The sequence below is a fragment of the Drosophila ananassae genome, chromosome XL (genome assembly GCF_017639315.1).
Source record: "Drosophila ananassae strain 14024-0371.13 chromosome XL, ASM1763931v2, whole genome shotgun sequence".
Lineage (NCBI taxonomy): Eukaryota > Metazoa > Arthropoda > Insecta > Diptera > Drosophilidae > Drosophila > Drosophila ananassae.
The window spans coordinates 6,520,939-6,538,093 of NC_057931.1; the positions used below are offsets into that span (position 1 = coordinate 6,520,939).

General features: G+C 43.7%; 4 protein-coding genes across 7 annotated transcripts in view; 1 reads left to right on the forward strand and 3 right to left on the reverse strand.

Moving 5' to 3' along the window:
- LOC6502202 (tyrosine-protein phosphatase 10D) overlaps positions 1 to 5,267 on the reverse strand; it is a 51,988-nt gene extending 46,721 nt beyond the window's left edge. For all 4 annotated transcript variants that reach the window (XM_032452927.2, XM_044717056.1, XM_032452926.2 and 1 more), the window contains exon 1: positions 5,052 to 5,267. In XM_032452927.2, coding sequence (XP_032308818.1) covers positions 5,052 to 5,267 — 216 coding nt within the window. The remainder of the gene's footprint in view (positions 1 to 5,051) is intronic.
- Positions 5,182 to 13,092, reverse strand: LOC6502201 (neuronal PAS domain-containing protein 2). Its single transcript, XM_001966008.4, has 3 exons — positions 10,800 to 13,092; positions 6,807 to 10,542; positions 5,182 to 5,541 (listed from the first exon to the last, which is right to left on the reverse strand). Exons 1-2 carry the CDS (start codon positions 12,090 to 12,092, stop codon positions 9,664 to 9,666), a joined length of 2,172 nt encoding a protein of 723 aa, XP_001966044.1. The 5' UTR covers positions 12,093 to 13,092; the 3' UTR covers positions 5,182 to 5,541; positions 6,807 to 9,663.
- Positions 13,093 to 13,183: 91 nt separating this feature from the next.
- LOC6502239 (ATP-binding cassette sub-family F member 1) lies at positions 13,184 to 16,349 on the forward strand. The gene is made up of 3 exons (XM_001966009.4): positions 13,184 to 13,383; positions 13,444 to 14,562; positions 14,619 to 16,349. The coding sequence occupies exons 2-3, from the start codon at positions 13,446 to 13,448 to the stop codon at positions 16,235 to 16,237; spliced, it is 2,736 nt and encodes a 911-aa protein (XP_001966045.1). The 5' UTR covers positions 13,184 to 13,383; positions 13,444 to 13,445; the 3' UTR covers positions 16,238 to 16,349.
- Positions 16,350 to 16,431: 82 nt separating this feature from the next.
- LOC6502200 (replication protein A 14 kDa subunit A) lies at positions 16,432 to 17,105 on the reverse strand. Its single transcript, XM_001966010.4, has 2 exons — positions 16,753 to 17,105; positions 16,432 to 16,692 (listed from the first exon to the last, which is right to left on the reverse strand). The coding sequence occupies exons 1-2, from the start codon at positions 16,990 to 16,992 to the stop codon at positions 16,591 to 16,593; spliced, it is 342 nt and encodes a 113-aa protein (XP_001966046.1). The 5' UTR covers positions 16,993 to 17,105; the 3' UTR covers positions 16,432 to 16,590.
- Between the last annotated feature and the right edge of the window lie 50 nt (positions 17,106 to 17,155).

The window sequence follows — 17,155 nt, forward strand, 5'->3', positions numbered from 1 at the left end:
CATGGCACTTGGCGGAGGCTTCTATTCCTGTTGCTGTATCTTGGCCGATTCTGATCCGATTTGGAAGGGGAATATATTAAATGATTGGTGGATCCATTCCCTATATAACTGTGTTCAGACCTGAGAGCCAAATATTTTTCAGATTTTTGTATCACTTTTATAGGGAGACCCCTTCCAAATATGTGGGATTTCCATCAATGGCCCCTTAGGAAGTCTATATCTTTCCCGATTCTTATCCGATTCTAGAGAGGAATACGTTAAACGATTTCTGGATCGATTCCCCGTCGATCTGCATTAAAATCCTGAAAAAAATATTTTTTAAATTTTATCTCGATTTTTCCCCATGGATCCCCTTGAAAAGTGGGATTTCCCCCATAGGGTCCACAGAGATGGCTATATCTTCCCCAATTCTGGTCCGATCCTTAAGCGGAATACCTTAAACGATTTCTGGATCGATTCCGCATCGTTCTGCATCAAAATCCTGAAACAAAATATTTTTTAAATTTTTTCTTCATTTTTCCCCATGGAACCCCTTGAAAAGTGGGTTTTCCCCCACAGGGCCCACAGGGATGGCTATATCTTCCCCGATTCTGATCCGATCCTTAAGCGGAATACCTTAAACGATTTCTGGATCGATTCCGCGTCGTTCTGCATCAAAATCCTGAAACAAAATATTTTTTAAATTTTTTCCCAATTTTTCCCCATGGATCCCCTTGAAAAGTGGGATTTCCCCCATAGGGCCCACAGAGATGGCTATATCTTCCCCAATTCTGATCCGATCCTTAAGCGGAATACCTTAAACGATTTCTGGATCGATTCCGCGTCGTTCTGCATCAAAATCCTGAAACAAAATATTTTTTAAATTTTTTCCCAATTTTTCCCCATGGATCCCCTTGAAAAGTGGGATTTCCCCCATAGGGCCCACAGAGATGGCTATATCTTCCCCAATTCTGATCCGATCCTTAAGCGGAATACCTTAAACGATTTCTGGATCGATTCCGCATCGTTCTGCATCAAAATCCTGAAACAAAATATTTTTTAAATTTTTTCCCAATTTTTCCCCATGGATCCCCTTGAAAAGTGGGATTTCCCACATAGGGCCCACAGAGATGGCTATATCTTCCCCAATTCTGATCCGATCCTTAAGCGGAATACCTTAAACGATTTCTGGATCGATTCCGCATCGTTCTGCATCAAAATCCTGAAACAAAATATTTTTTAAATTTTTTCCCAATTTTTCCCCATGGATCCCCTTGAAAAGTGGGATTTCCCCCATAGGGCCCACAGAGATGGCTATATCTTCCCCAATTCTGATCCGATCCTTAAGCGGAATACCTTAAACGATTTCTGGATCGATTCCGCATCGTTCTGCATCAAAATCCTGAAACAAAATATTTTTTAAATTTTTTCCCAATTTTTCCCCATGGATCCCCTTGAAAAGTGGGATTTCCCACATAGGGCCCACAGAGATGGCTATATCTTCCCCAATTCTGATCCGATCCTTAAGCGGAATACCTTAAACGATTTCTGGATCGATTCCGCATCGTTCTGCATCAAAATCCTGAAACAAAATATTTTTTAAATTTTTTCCCAATTTTTCCCCATGGATCCCCTTGAAAAGTGGGATTTCCCCCATAGGGCCCACAGAGATGGCTATATCTTCCCCAATTCTGATCCGATCCTTAAGCGGAATACCTTAAACGATTTCTGGATCGATTCCGCATCGTTCTGCATCAAAATCCTGAAACAAAATATTTTTTAAATTTTTTCCCAATTTTTCCCCATGGATCCCCTTGAAAAGTGGGATTTCCCCCATAGGGCCCACAGAGTTGGCTATATCTTCCCCGATTCTGATCCGATCTTCAAGCGGAATATCTTAAACGATTTCTGGATCGATTCCCCGTCGATCTGCATCAAAATCCTGAAACTGAATATTTTTTAAATTTTTTCCTATTTATTACTGGGGAAGCCCCTTAAAAATCCTCTATTTTCATATATAGCCCCTTACGACGTCTATATCTCAACCGATTCTCAGTCGTAGCACCTTGAACTATTTATGGATAGATTCCCCATCAAATATATTATTTTTTATTTGTTCTATTCCCCCCTCTTAACTCCAAGACTCGTAATTCCAAGTAATTTGTTAAAAATGCAACTAAAAATTAACTGAAACTAGTTCGAAGCACATTCCGGGGCCAGAGAGAATGCAGTAATCTCGGGAAAGCCATGCCCCAGGCCCGTGAATCATTCCAGCCGCGAGATATCGAACAAAATCAATTAGTCATGCCGTAAGAGGGTTAATAAGACCGGCCCGGGCCCAACCTGGTCTAATTGTTACTTAATTTATGCACATTTTATTTTTAATAAAAAGGGGGTAGCTCGTGGAGGGCTTTTTGGTGTCAATTGCAGTGGCAGTGGCAGGGGCAGTGGCAGTGGCAGGGGGCAGGGTTGCATTCAATTGTCATCCTGGCTGGTGACTTTCTTGGCCCTTCTTGTGTCCTGAGTCCTGTCTCTGGGAACTGGGCTCTTTTGTTTCTGTTTTCTGTGATTTTATTTATTTTATTATTGTTTTTGTTTTTGTTGCGGTTGGCACGTGTCCTGGACAAGGAATGGGCGTGGCATCTAAGGATTCGGTTCTGCATTTAATTGCCACTGGATTATCCTTTTTTGTCTTAGCCTTTTCCACCCCGATGGGATAATTGTTTTAAAGTCTAATTTTTTTATATAATTTTTATAATAATTATAATGTTTAATCTAAATATCTCTCATCACTATCTAGTGCCGTTTAGGAAGGTGACGAACTTCACACGAAGTGTGAGTAAGGTTTAAAAGGTAATTTATTTAAGAAAATAAACAAATCATTAAAGCTAACACCAAATACTTCACAAATACCGGGTATTACTATCTCTCATCACTTAAAAGTCTAAGTAGGAAGGTGACGAAACCAAGAATATTACTAAAAAGTAGTTTTTTACCAATTTTATTTTAAAAAATTAAAAAATATATCCAAAAATAACCAACAAATTGATAAAGATAAAAGACAACCTAGATACAATCTCAGATATGCAAGTTATTAGCTTATTATTATTTATTTCGATTGAAAACGTGACTTGTTGTCTCGAAATACAAGCCAAGATAGTATGTGACTAAATGACAAATATTTCTGCTTATTTATCGGAACTAAAAAATACATACAAACTGATATACTGATATATGTAAAGCAGTAGAGAACAACCTGTAAGGTAAACAATATGCCAGGTGAGTTGGAAACAGGAGGGGAAGGAAACACAACACGTTACGCGTCAACAGTTTTTTAAACTAAATCATGGTATATATACGAAATAAACACACAAAATTAGAGACACAAATTCGAGTCATTGTAAAATGAAACCAAATAAAAACAAAATTCGAACCGGTTGACTGCCAGCTTCGAATTTCGTGCCCAGTTCTGTAAAATCCATATAATTACAAAAGATACTAGAAAAGTTGCAAAAAACTAAACGAAATATTGAATTCGTGCTTGGGGGAATCAATAAGGAAAAGTTTTTAACACGAAAGTGGATGCACACTTTCGGGTTATTGGTTACGAAAGTTGAAAATTATGTAAATTTGGTGGCATTAAGTCATATGGCACGAAATGTCAATTAAATAGTGGGGAGAACTATTTAAAAGTTATTTTCTAGTTGAATAATAGAAGGTATTTCTATTACTTAAGACTTTGAAGGGCTATTTAGGAAGGTGACGAGTGTTTACAGGGATATTTCTACAAATCAGTGATCAAATAGTCTCTCTCTAACTCAAAAATATACAAATAATGCTAAACTCTCTACAAGTACCAGGTATTACTATCTTTTATGACTTTGGGGGGCTATTTAGGAAGGTGACGAGTGTTTACAGGAATATTTGTACAAATTAGAGGTAAACTAGTCTTTCTTTTTCTCAAAAATATACAAATAATAGATACTAATACTATACACTTCACAAGTACCAGGTATTACTATCTCTCATGGCTTTGGAGGGCCATTCAGGAAGGTGACGAACGAATGGAGCTTCCAAGTATATTACTGTGATTTCCAAGGGGAATCTGAGACTAGTAGGGGACTATGTCTATTCCTCACAGAAACACACATCCGCCTGTGTGGCAAGAGTTTAGAATAATGAAAGGCAAACATGATGCGAAATAATTGAATTTAATTAACATGGGAAAAGACGAAAGAGCAGAGCAGCAGGGGGTGCACCCATTCACTGATTTACATCAGGAAATGGGGGGTCCGTCGGTCCATCGGTCACATAAACAAACAAACAAATAAATAACTGGCGACCATGTTTGCAGAATCTTGTGGCAGTGATTGCCCCCACAACTCTAGAAAGTTAATTAAATAGGTTTATGTCACAACTGATAGATAGTTTTTGCCGCAATTGTGTTTGAAATGCAGTTTCTAGAAGTCTTTGAAATTTATAAGGAATTATTTTATGGAAATAGGGGGTTATGTATCTATATGTATATAACTTTAATTCTTTATAGATTTTATAATAGATGTTAGAGTTTGAAGATCTAGAAGTATCTGAAAGATCTATAACTACATATAGACCTCTTTATATAATAATAAAATATAATAATAGAATTCTGGAATAAATATAGTTTTGAAATAAGTATTCAAAATATTTCAAAAACAGTTTTAGGAATAATTTTCTGATTAAAAACCTCTATCTCTGTCACTTTATTTACTTTTTCTTAATAAAAACTTAATAATATTTAGTAATAGCTTGATAAATCTTTATATTATATCTTTAAGTTAAAAAATATTAAAAAAATCTTTGAAAAATATTTTTCTTAAGAATAAATTCCATAAAAAAAGCTTAAAAAAACCTCTTAAATTATAGAAAGCACATGGAAGTATTGAGGAACTGGCTTGGAAGTTTCGGCCAAAAGCATTTGAGCCAAGTATTTGTTGTTAAGCCACCCTCTACTCTACTGTATGTGTGTGTGTGTGTCTGTGTTTTGGCCATGTTTTTTTAAATATTTTTTTTTTTTTTTTTGTGAGACTCACCTTCAGAGTAAATGCTGCCAGAAATGCTAAACTCCAGAGCCAGCAATGTTGTGGAACAGCTTTTCGGTTTGTTGCTTGCGGCGGCGGCTCTCTTGACTGCTTTTTGTTTTGCGTTTGCCTTTGCGTTTGCTTTTGTAGAGTTTGTGTTTGCCTTTGCTTTTGCTTTTGCCTTTTAAGCCGGATTCTAGTAGTGGCTTTGCTTAGCTGATACAACATTTTGTGGCCGTCGTTTTGCCTTTTTGGCTCTCTTTCTGCAGTAGTTGTTTCTGTTGTTGTTTCTTCTTTGTTTTTTTTTGTCTTTTTTTGACTTTTCCTTTTTTTTCTTTTGTTTTTCTGGCTAGTTTCTTATTATTTTGGGAATTTTTACGCGGGTTTAGTCTTTACTTTAATTAAATGCATTATGTTTTCCAAACGTATTTAAAATTTAAAATTTATTTTTTATTTTTTTTATTTTTTATTTCATTTCTGGATCTGCGAAAGAGTAGGGAAGCTAAAAACAAAAAAATATGTTAAAAAATGGACTGGCGATCGAGAGTGGGAGAGAACTAGAGATATTGCCATCTCACTTGCTACCTGCCCTGCTCCCTCTTCTTCTTCTTCTTCCATATCACTTTGCGCTTGCGCCCCAAGCTTTCAGATATTTTTTTATGGAAGTTTAAAAAAAATAAATAAATAAAAAGAGAATAAAAAATTTAGCAAGCCAAGTGCTAATTAATTGCACTGCTCTGTGCAAAAATTCTGCTGATTAACAATTTAGCCTCCGCTGACGTCATTGAAATATTTAAATGATTTCTTCAAAAAATAAAAGGTTCCTCTCTTCACAAAACAAATAAATTCAAAAAAAAAAGCAAAAAAAAAATAAAACTAAATAAGAGAAACCTGTTTAGAGATATCGAGATACCCATGTTGTTGTTGCTTTTCTTGCAAAAAAGACCTTCAACCTTGTTTCTGCAGCTCTCCAAAGATAGAGAGAGAGAGATTGCATTGATTGATTGATCTTAGCCCCAAAGAGAGTGAGAGAGAACAAGGGATCCATAGAGATCCAAAGAGAGAGAGAGAGCGTGGGGCAGAGAGCTTTGCTCATTTTATGATCTCTGTGCATTGCAATAAACAAAATAACAAAAGCAATAACAACAACAACAACAACAGTGGGAGTAACAAGCAAAGCTCCATTAAAAGCAAAAACAAAACAAAACAAGTTTTTATTTATTTCTCCACTTCTTTTTTTTTTTGGGTTTTTGAACACGAATGTGGGACAAGTTTCTTTGTGTGTTGGGCAAATTACCTGGGCTGCTGGAAATTTTGCGCCATTTGTATTGATTATTTAATAGGTGCGTTTCATTAACGCACAATAAGCAAAAAAAAAAACGAAAAAAATCCCCCCAAAAAAGCACACACACACACAGAAAACACATAAAAAAAGAGAACAGGAAGTGGAGAAATTTTGTGAAAAGAAACCCGGAGGGAGGGAGGGAGGTGGCGATGGTGGTGGAGGCTGTCCAAAGAGAGAGAAAGCAAAGGCATGCCAAAAATACAAAAAACAAAATAAAATAAAATAAAACACAGAAAGCTGCCGGGAAATGCGTAGGTGTTGCTTTCTTCTCTTCTTCGCCTGCACCTTTCTCTTCCCCTCTTGTTTTTGTTATTATTATTATTATTATTATACACGACGCACGCACACAAACATACACCTCCAAACAAACAAACAACTCTCAATTTCTGCTTTTACTTAAAGCTTCATTCAGCATTTCTTACTTTTCCCACTGCACTTCTTTTGGAACTCGAATCCGAAATCCCAAATCCGAATATCATCACATGTACATAATAATAGTTATGTATCTCATCGGTTAACCCAAAAAAAAAACAGAGTATCAACACACAAATATTTTCAAATTTGTTAAAAAAAATTTCATTTTTTCAGATTTTCATTTTTTTGAAAAAACCGTCACCGATTGGAACAAAATAACAAACACCAGACGACGCGGCGCACACGTAAAACACCGACGGCTACGAGACAGACAGCGGCGACAGCGGCAGCAGCGGTAACAGCGACAGCGGCGACGTTCGGCTTGGCGGCGATTCGGATTTGGATTCGGATTCAACAGCCCCGGTCCCGAGACTTCTTCAGATTGGTATGACCCTAACGGTTTAAAATCCAAAGATACGCAATTATGGTAACACTATTTCCAATTTGAAAACTGTGCTACTGTTCTACTCTTATACCAGCTAACAAAGTGAGAAAAATACACACGCAACACTGTGTAAGCAGAGTTTTTGTCCTTTTTTCAAAAAAAAAATCTTCAAAAACAAGCCTTTAAGAACATTTTATAGTTATGAAATCATTTTGAATCTAATTAGAATCTAGAGATGGTCAACCGCCAATCTAACAGGAATCTGGTATTTTTATAGTCCCTTTTGAAATGGGATTTATGGTATATTTTTATCGATAACGTGTTCGATCGCACCAATTGGAACTTATCGGCGGTAGCGGTATAAATTTTTTGAATTCAAACTGAAAGCTTACCATCTATTTGAAAACAAGACACTTTTTATAATAATATAATTTATTATTTATTAATTTTTCATCTGTACGAACTGTTATTGATTATTACAATTAATTATTGTTAAATTACAGTCTAAGTTTTAATTGCTAGGTCGTAGCAAGTTCTAAAAAAAAGACATTACACATTATGTTTCTTACATAGACTACCGCTCAGCATTTAAAACTAACTAAATTACAAATAATAACGTACTAATTTAGTTTACATATTGTAACTTTTCTTTTTCTCATTTTTTTCGTTTGTTTTTTTTTTTTGTTTTTGGCAAATAACAACAAAAAGTAAAAATTAAAAATAAACCAAAAAGTGTTTAAAGAGCACAACTCGTTTGAACAAACACTGTACGATTCGCTGGGAAATTAACATTAGACTTTTAATTTTTAATTACACACTAAAAAAACGAACGATCGAACGCTTCCGAGTAATAATTAAAAATACAAACAAAAAATTGAGCTAAACAAAGAGTGTATATTAAAGGTATAAGTTTATATATGTATTTTTATATATAGATAGATATTTTTTTTATATTTTTAAGCGATTAATGCGCTGAATTTCGCTAAAAAAAACAAAAACACAAAAAAAAAACACATTTTCCCCAAATGCCCCCACCCCAAAAACCCTCCCAACCACCCAAAAAAAAAAAGTAAAAATAAAAAAAATAACTATATATTCTCCTGATACGCGGGCGATAAGAACGCAACGCCAAGGACGATGGCAAAGGCTTTGATAACAGGCCAGAAAGGGAAAGGCGGACAAGAGTTTCCCCCGGCTATCTCTCTCACTCTCTCTGTCTGGCATAATGAGTATTGAACTACAGGCGGACTTCCCTAAGACGAAACTTTCAAGACGGGGCTTTATTACATTTCCTTCAGCAAAGTTTTTAGCTTGATTATTATTTAAAGTGATTAATATTTTTAACAGACACTGTTATTAAATTAAATATTTTGTTATTTTTTAATTAATCATACATTTAAAAAAAAAACTATCGCCTCAAGTTTGGTTTAGAAAAGTCCGACTGTACTTGAGCCTCTCTCGCTCTCTCTCTCTCTTTTCTAGTGACGATCGCTTGCTTCGATTACCGTCGTCGATTACAATATCGTTAGATCGTATAACTGTTAATGAGTGTTATATTAGCGAGAACTTCTAGTCTTAGGACGAAATAAATATTTGTTTGTGGTTTTGTACTCTGTTTTCCTCCATTTTTGTCGCTTAAACACTGTCGCTCTGGTTCCTTGGGGGGGGCAAATGGGGCGGGGATCTGAGGATTTTCAATTTGAACTAAACCCAAAGCCGAGCACTGATCTAATAATATCCACACACACACGCACTCCACAATCCACACAATCCACACTGACACACGGTACATGCGAAAAAAAAAAAACATTTCACAAACATACATATTTACATATTTAAACGTAAATTACATAACAAAGATTATTATTGATTGTGGGGAACGTCAAACGGCAGAAATATACAATTAAAAAAATATATATAAACAGCATCAGACACAAGATCGGGGGAAATATTTGTATAACAGTGTGATGAGAGTAGTACAATCCGATCAGGATTATGCAAGTGGGGGTGTACTATGGGCTATACTATACTAATGGGTCTTATCTTCCTATAGCTTCCTGTCCTTCTAGTCAACATCATCGTGATCGGATAATTACTGTAGTCGTTATCTCGAAATTAAGGCGCTTTTTGTCAAAAAAGAGTAGTTAGTGATGGGATTTTTGAACCTTTTTTACAAAAAATTTAGAAAAATAATAAAATCATTAAAATATTTAAAAGATTTACAAATTTTAGACTCCCTAGCTTTTTAAGAAGTTGAAAATATATACATTATCTTTAGAAACAAGTTCTTTCTTTAAAAAATACACAAAAATCTCTAAAATAGGATCAAAACTATCGCTGGATCAGAACTTTCGCTTCCTAGTCCCTCCCTAGTCCTAGATACCCGGTACTACTGTGTCTGAGGACCTTCTGCCGTCGACGTCCCCACTTAGATTACCACACCCATTTGTTTAGAAGGCAAACCAGGTACCGTCGGCCCGTCATCGCAGCGTGCTGGTCAGGGATCGGTGCAGGACACTGGGACGCACTGGCTGTTGCGGTGGTGGTGGCGGCGGCGTATTGCTGTGCGGATCTGGGGTGTCGGGAGCCTCGCCGGCACTCAGACTGCTGGCCGGCGACAGGGTGCAGGACGTGGTCTCCGTCTCGCTGAGGCAGCTGCTCAGCTGCCGGATGACGCCCGCCTGGGTGGCACCTGCCGCCGGTGGTCGCTGTTGTTGCTGTTGCTGCTGCAGCTGCCGCTCCTGCTGGAACTTGCGGGCCGCCGTCACATTCACGACACTGACCGACTTGGAGATGGAGTGCTTGACGGACGAGGGCGCCGGCGGCACCAGAGCCAGGGCGGGCGTGGGCGACGGGGCCAGTTCCTCCAGGGTCAGGGTATTGGCCGGCGAACTGTAGCCATCATCCATGAGGGTCTCCAGCGACTGGGCGCCCGGCGAGGCAGCCGCTGTGCCCGCACCCGAGTCCACGCTCTTCTGCAGATTCTCAATCAGATACAGGACGATCCTTTCGAGCTGTTGGGGCGCCTGGGAGGCGGGCAGATCGGGACTGGTGGTCTGGGAGGGCATGTCCGCTTTGATGATCGTCGAGAACTTCTCCTTCATCTCGAGCACCTTCTGCCGGCCGGCCTCCTCGTCCAGCAGCGTGTTGACGCAGAGGAACGAGTGCACCTGGTTGCTGCCACTGTCGATGTCGAGGAATCCCTTGGTGTGCAGGTAGATGAATCGTCCATTCCTGGACAGCAGCCGGTAGCAGCTCTCGCCGTAGTTGCTGTTGCAGTCGTACATCTGGCGGAGGGCCACAATCACCCAGCGGACGTCGTCCAGATGCATGAAGCAGAATGGGCTCAGGTTTCGGACCTAAAATTAGGAATCTGGTTAGTATGGGTCTAGCTAGAAGGGATTTAGAACAATTCTGGGCCAGTTTCTGGTTCTGGCGACCAATTAGCGACATTCCGGAGTGCGGAACTCAGTCGAGAAACGTGCTGAGCTGGCCAGAGCTGGCCAGATCTGGTGAAATCGTGGCCAGAATCGTTCTAATTGAGATTATTTATGCGGCTGATTAGGCGGAGAAAGCTACGAGCAGCCGGAGAGCAGCCGCTGCCCCCCATCCATACCTCGTCCTTCATGTAGCCGGCCACCAGGCCGATCCTTTGATCACAGTCGATGATGCTGCCGTCGATGAGGTGCCGCGTCCGGTACTCCAACTGATACGGTTCCGGTTGCCGGTAGAAGGTCATCCCACCGGCCTCCATCTCCTCCGGCGTCCGCTCCTCTCTTAGGACACGGGCCATGGCCACCAGGACGATGTCATTGCCACTGATCCCGTGCAGTGCCGCCTGGGCGATGGCGTCGTGTTGGGGCGGTATGGTGGTGGCCGCTTCCGCTGCTGCCGCCGCTGCTGCAGCGGCTGCCAGCATATTGTTGTTCCGGGAGCGACGGATCAGCTGGGACACAATGGGATAGTTGGCGGCGGCACCGCCGGTCAGCGAGGAGTCACTGCGCCGGAAACAGCCGTCGATCTTGACCCGTTCGTAGTGCCGGGTGGCCTCCGCCCGGGTGGAGGCCCGGGCCAGGCGGACGGTGAAGCAGCGGCGGTCGGAGCGCAGCCGCTCGTCGATGGTCGCCAGATGGGCGATGCTCCGGGGACTGGGGGTGCGTCGGTTGTAGGGTTGGTCCTCCTCCCGCTCCTGCTCCTGGTCCAGCTCGTCCTCCTCCAGGTCACTGCCCGAGGCCGAGGCCGAGGTGGACGTGGAGTGCTGCTGGTGGGGATTATGCTGGTTGTGGTTCTGCTGCTGGTAGAACAGGGTCTCGATGTCCCTTGGGATGAGCTGCTGGCGCAACAGAGCCTGATCCTCCGGATGGGTGATCTGGAGCAGATTCTGGCCATACAGATCCGACTGGCAGTGGCCCAGCAGCTGCTCCACGCTGGAGGAGACGAGCACTATCTGGCCGCTGCAGGTGAGGGTCAGGAAGCAGCTCTCCAGCAGCTGCATCAGGGTGTCGGTGAGATGCAGGCTGGGATTCTGGATGGGATTCGGCTGCGTTTCGCCGGGGAATGAGGCCGGGATGGAGGAGTTCGAGTTGGAGCTGCCCTTGAGGCAGTGTTTCCGGCGGCGTCGGGACGCCGACTTCCCGAACACATACTGCAGTCTCAAACCGTGGGTGGCGAATCGAAGGACGGCGGTCTTGTCCAGGCGGCGCGATGACTCCGCGGCATGCGGCACCATGGTGGCCAGCTCCTGGATGCTGGCATTGAGCTTGTCACGGCGCTGTTTCTCCGCCAGATTTCGTGCTTCCCGGCCATTGGCCGCCTCGGCGGCGCCAGCACCACCACCACCACCACCTCCACCTCCCGATGCAGTGCCTCCACCGGCCACGTCCAGGGCCGCCGTTTCGGCTGCTGCCATTTTTTTCACTGCCTTTTCCTTACAGTTATTCCTCGATTGTTCGCCCTTCTCTCCACTTCTCCAGTTTTACAGTTTCACAGTTCTCCAGCTCTCTCTCTCTCCCGCTCTCCGTTTTATGGATTTTCCCTCCACAGTAGACAATCGCTAATTGGCGCCGTGCTTATAATGGAAATCGTCACTCTCCATAACAGTTTCGTTGCTTCTTCTTGCTATTTGCTAGTTTATGATTTGTATTTCTTTATTATTTCTTTTTTTTTTTTATTTGATAGTTAAGTTTTTTGTTATTTTTTTTTTAGTTATTATAAATTTTGGAGCTGTTTTTGTGTTTTTTTTTTCGCTGCTTTTAAAGTTTTCAAGGTCTTGCTTATGCTGTCGTGTTGTTTTTGTTATTATTGTTGTTGTTATGGCTAACCACCTTTGCCTGTACCCCCTCTCTCGCTCCCACACACACAAACACAAACACAAACAGACACACACACACACGGTCACTCTCACGCAACGTACATATGTTTTCTCTTTTCTTTTTCTGTTTATTTGCTTGTACTTTTCCACTTGCTCCTAGCTAGTAATATTAGCTATTATTTTCCTATTTATTTATGCGTTTTGCCTTGTTTGCGTTTATCATTTTTTTTTCTCTTGCTATAAGTTTTTTTTTTTTTTTTATTTTTGATTGCGTTGCGAATCTCAATCTCCTTTGAGTTGTGGTTGGTTTTTTTTTGTTGTTGTTGCTGCTGCTGTTGTTGTTGTTTTTATTATGATTGTTGTTGTTGGTTGCTGTGTGTTGTGTGTGTTTTCAGACGTTGTTTTTCCGTATGAGATAAGAGTTTGACTCGCTTATGGTCAATTAGCAGGCTCTATTTTAAATTACACTGACTATTTGCACTGGTTTTTGTTTATATTAAGTGATTAATTGTTTATTAAACAATTATGTAGCTCTGGGATAGAGGTGGAACAACATCGATAACTTTTGCAGCGCCATCAGGTGGGCAAAAATGGCACCCGTAATATCTTGACCCCGGTTCGATAACGAATACAAAATAATACGTTTTATAAAATATCACACAAACGCAGCATTTTGCTTCCAATTTAACTAGGTTTATCAGCCATTTTCTATAATAAACATTGATATTTTAGATACATAAACACATGAGTAACTATCGATAACACAAAACAAAGGCATCGCGTGCGCGAATTCTTCACCTCTGCCATCGCCAAGTGCTTCCTCTTCCGACTCCAACCCAATTGGAGGAATTTGCCAGCTGTGCACGTGAAAGTGAAACTAGGCAGTAGAGTAAGTTGTTGCCGGGCTAGGTGGCTCCATTTGGGTACTAACGATCCCCCTTATACGCAGACATGTCCAAGGCCAAGGGTAAAAAGAAGGAACGCTTCGATGACGAGGACGAGCAGGTGGAGAAAGTGGCGGCCGCTGTGACGGAGAAGAAATCCGGAAAGAAGGGCAAGAAGGGAAAGCGTGGCGGTGACTCCAGTGACGAGGATGTCGCCCCAAAGACTCGGAATGCCGATGACCTGGAGAGCGTGGCCTCCTCCACGCAAAGCAAGCAGCAGCAGCAGAAGAAACAGCCCAAGAAGGGTAAGAAGGGCAAGAAGAACGACGACTGGAGCGACGAGGACGAGAAGCCAGTGAAGGCAGCGCCTGCCGACGATGACGAGGACGAAGACGAGCCACCCGTCCAGGCCAAGCCAGCGGCGAAAAAGCAGCCTGCCGGCAAGAAGAATAAAAAGAACAAAAAGAAGAACGACGACTTCTCGGACGAGGAAGAGCCCGATCTGGATCTGAAGGGCAGCGACGAGGATGAGGAGGAGGAGGTTGTGGTGGCGGCTGCCAAGCCAGCTTCCAAGAAGGCCAAGAAGAAGCAACAGCAGCAGAAGAACAAGTTCGCCATGAGCGACGACGAGGACGAGGAGGATGAGGTGCCCGAGGAGGATCTGGAGGAGGAGGAGGTCGTGGCGGTGGCTCCCAAGAAGTCCCAAAAGAAGAAGCAACAAAAGTCCAACAAGTATGCTGCCAGCGAGGATGAGGAAGAGCTAGAGGAGGCGGACAAGGTGGAGGAGGAGGTGGCTCTCGCCGACAAAGTGGCAGCTGTGAGTCTCAAGGAGAAGTCCGTGGAGAAAGAAACGAAGCCAGAGCCCACTCCAGAGCCTACTCCTGAGCCAGAGGTAGAGCCCGAGGCGGAGGCCGAAGCGGAAGCCGAGGCAGAACCCAAATCCGAGGAGAGCAATCCCAAGGATCCCAAGGAGAAGAAACTCACTCACAAGGAGAAGAAGAAACAGAAGAAGCAGCAGGAGTACGAGCGCCAAATGGAGCTGATGACCAAGAAGGGCGGTGCCGGGCACTCCGATCTCGACAACAATTTCACCATGTCCCAGGTGCAGAAGAGCGCCGGCCAGCAGGCAGCCCTCGAGCATGCCGTGGACATCAAGATCGAGAATTTCACAATCTCCGCCAAGGGTGAGTCATCTTGGAATTATTTTCTTTGCTCTTCTCATCATCCACTCCCATTCCAGGCAACGATCTGTTCGTGAACGCCAACCTGCTGATTGCCCACGGACGTCGCTATGGTCTGGTGGGTCCGAACGGACATGGCAAGACCACTCTGCTCCGTCACATCGCCACTCGTGCCTTCGCCATACCGCCGAACATCGATGTGCTGCTCTGCGAACAGGAGGTGGTGGCCACCGACAAGACGGCCATCGAGACGATCCTGGAGGCGGACGTCCGTCGCACACAGATGCTGAAGAAGGCCGACGAGCTGGAGAAGCAGTTCGCCGCCGGGGATCTGAGTGTGCAGGAGGAACTGAACGACACTTTCGCCGAGTTGAAGGCGATTGGAGCGTACTCGGCGGAGGCCAGGGCTAGGCGCATCCTGGCCGGTCTGGGCTTCAGCAAGGAGATGCAGGATCGGCCCACCAACAAGTTCTCCGGTGGCTGGAGGATGAGAGTGTCGCTGGCGCGTGCCCTCTACCTGGAGCCCACACTCCTCATGCTGGACGAGCCGACGAATCATTTGGATCTGAACGCTGTCATCTGGCTGGACAACTACCTACAGGGCTGGAAGAAGACACTGCTGATCGTGTCCCACGACCAGAGTTTCCTCGACAACGTCTGCAACGAGATCATCCATCTGGACCAGAAGAAACTCCAGTACTACAAGGGCAACTACTCCATGTTCAAGAAGATGTACGTGCAGAAGCGGCGCGAAATGATCAAGGAGTATGAGAAGCAGGAGAAGCGCCTCAGGGAGCTCAAGGCTCATGGCCAGTCCAAGAAGGCGGCCGAGAAGAAGCAGAAGGAGTCGCTGACCCGCAAGCAGGAGAAGAACAAGAGCAAGCAGCAGAAACAGGACGAGGACGAGGGACCACAGGAGTTGCTGGCCCGTCCCAAGGAGTACATTGTCAAGTTCCGATTCCCGGAGCCATCACAGCTCCAGCCACCGATTCTCGGTGTCCACAATGTCACCTTTGCCTTTCCGAACCAGAAGCCGCTCTTCATCAAGGCGGACTTCGGTATCGATCTGACCAGTCGGGTGGCCATCGTGGGCCCGAACGGTGTCGGCAAGTCCACCTTCCTGAAGCTGCTGCTCGGTGAACTGGAGCCCCAGGAGGGTGAGCAGCGGAAGAATCATCGCCTGCATGTCGGCCGCTTCGATCAGCACTCCGGCGAGCATCTGACGGCGGAGGAGTCGGCCGCGGAGTACTTGCAGCGATTGTTCAATCTGCCGCACGAGAAGGCGCGCAAGGCACTCGGGTCCTTCGGTCTGGTCAGTCATGCGCACACCATCAAGATGAAGGATCTGTCCGGTGGCCAGAAGGCCCGTGTGGCACTCGCCGAACTGTGCCTCAGTGCGCCCGATGTCTTGATTCTGGATGAGCCGACGAACAACCTGGATATCGAGAGTATCGATGCCCTGGCGGAGGCCATCAATGAGTACGAGGGCGGCGTCATCATTGTGTCCCACGACGAACGGTTGATCCGCGAGACAGGATGCACTCTGTACGTGATTGAGGACCAGACGATCAACGAGATCGACGGCGAGTTCGATGACTACAGGAAGGAGGTGCTGGACTCCCTGGGCGAGGTGGTGAACAATCCCAGCGTGGTGGCCAATGCGGCTGTGCTCCAATAGCCATAGGAACTACCTGCCTATGTTAATTGTTCAACTGTTGAGTGGTTTAGTCCGCTAGTTAGCCTTTTTTATACCAACATAATATACGAATAACGAAAATTCCGAGAGAGAAGTGGGTTTTGTTTTCATTTCTAAGCTTCTTGGGAAGGGTCTTCGTGTTAATAATCAAATTAAAGTGACTTTCAAAGGCATGGTTTGTGTTTTTATTATTTATTCGAATTACAAATCTAAAATATTAGAAATAAAACGATTTCTTGCAGGCTGCAGGCCGATTTTCTCAAAAAAATTAACAAAAAATGGTTGTAAGCTAGGATCTATTCTATAGTAGGGGGAATATGTGATGCAGGAGCCTCTCAACCGCTGCGATAGAAGGCCTTGACGTTGTTCAGGACATGGGTCATGCCATTGTAGCCCTCCGTATCGAAATCAATGTTTTCGCCACCAAACTCAATGACCTGGAGAGTGGAATCAGAAAAGTTAATAATATTCCGAAAGATAAACCGTATAGAACTTACCTCTTTGGCTCTGATGGAGTCGGAGCCGTGGGGCACTCCAATCACCTCCACCCAGGCACCTTGGGCAGCACCCAGTTCGCCCGGCAGGTTGATCTTCAGCTTCTGGTTGTCCGTGGAACTGGCCAGCAGCGTTGTGCCAGCAACGCTTTCCACACGCACCATAATGCTCACTGTTTGGCCGGCAAACTGCTTCAGCATGCCACCGTTGATAATGGAGCGGGGATCAAAGGGTTCCATCATTTTGCAATCTATTAAAATAGCAAATTGTACGATTAGAGTGAATTTCCTCAGAAGATGAAATGCCGTAAACAAGAAAGAGCGCCAAACAGTTTAGAGATGGCCGATCAGTTAGGGAGGAGAGTTCAATCGATAGATGGTGCTGCGGCGTTCCACACCCACCTAT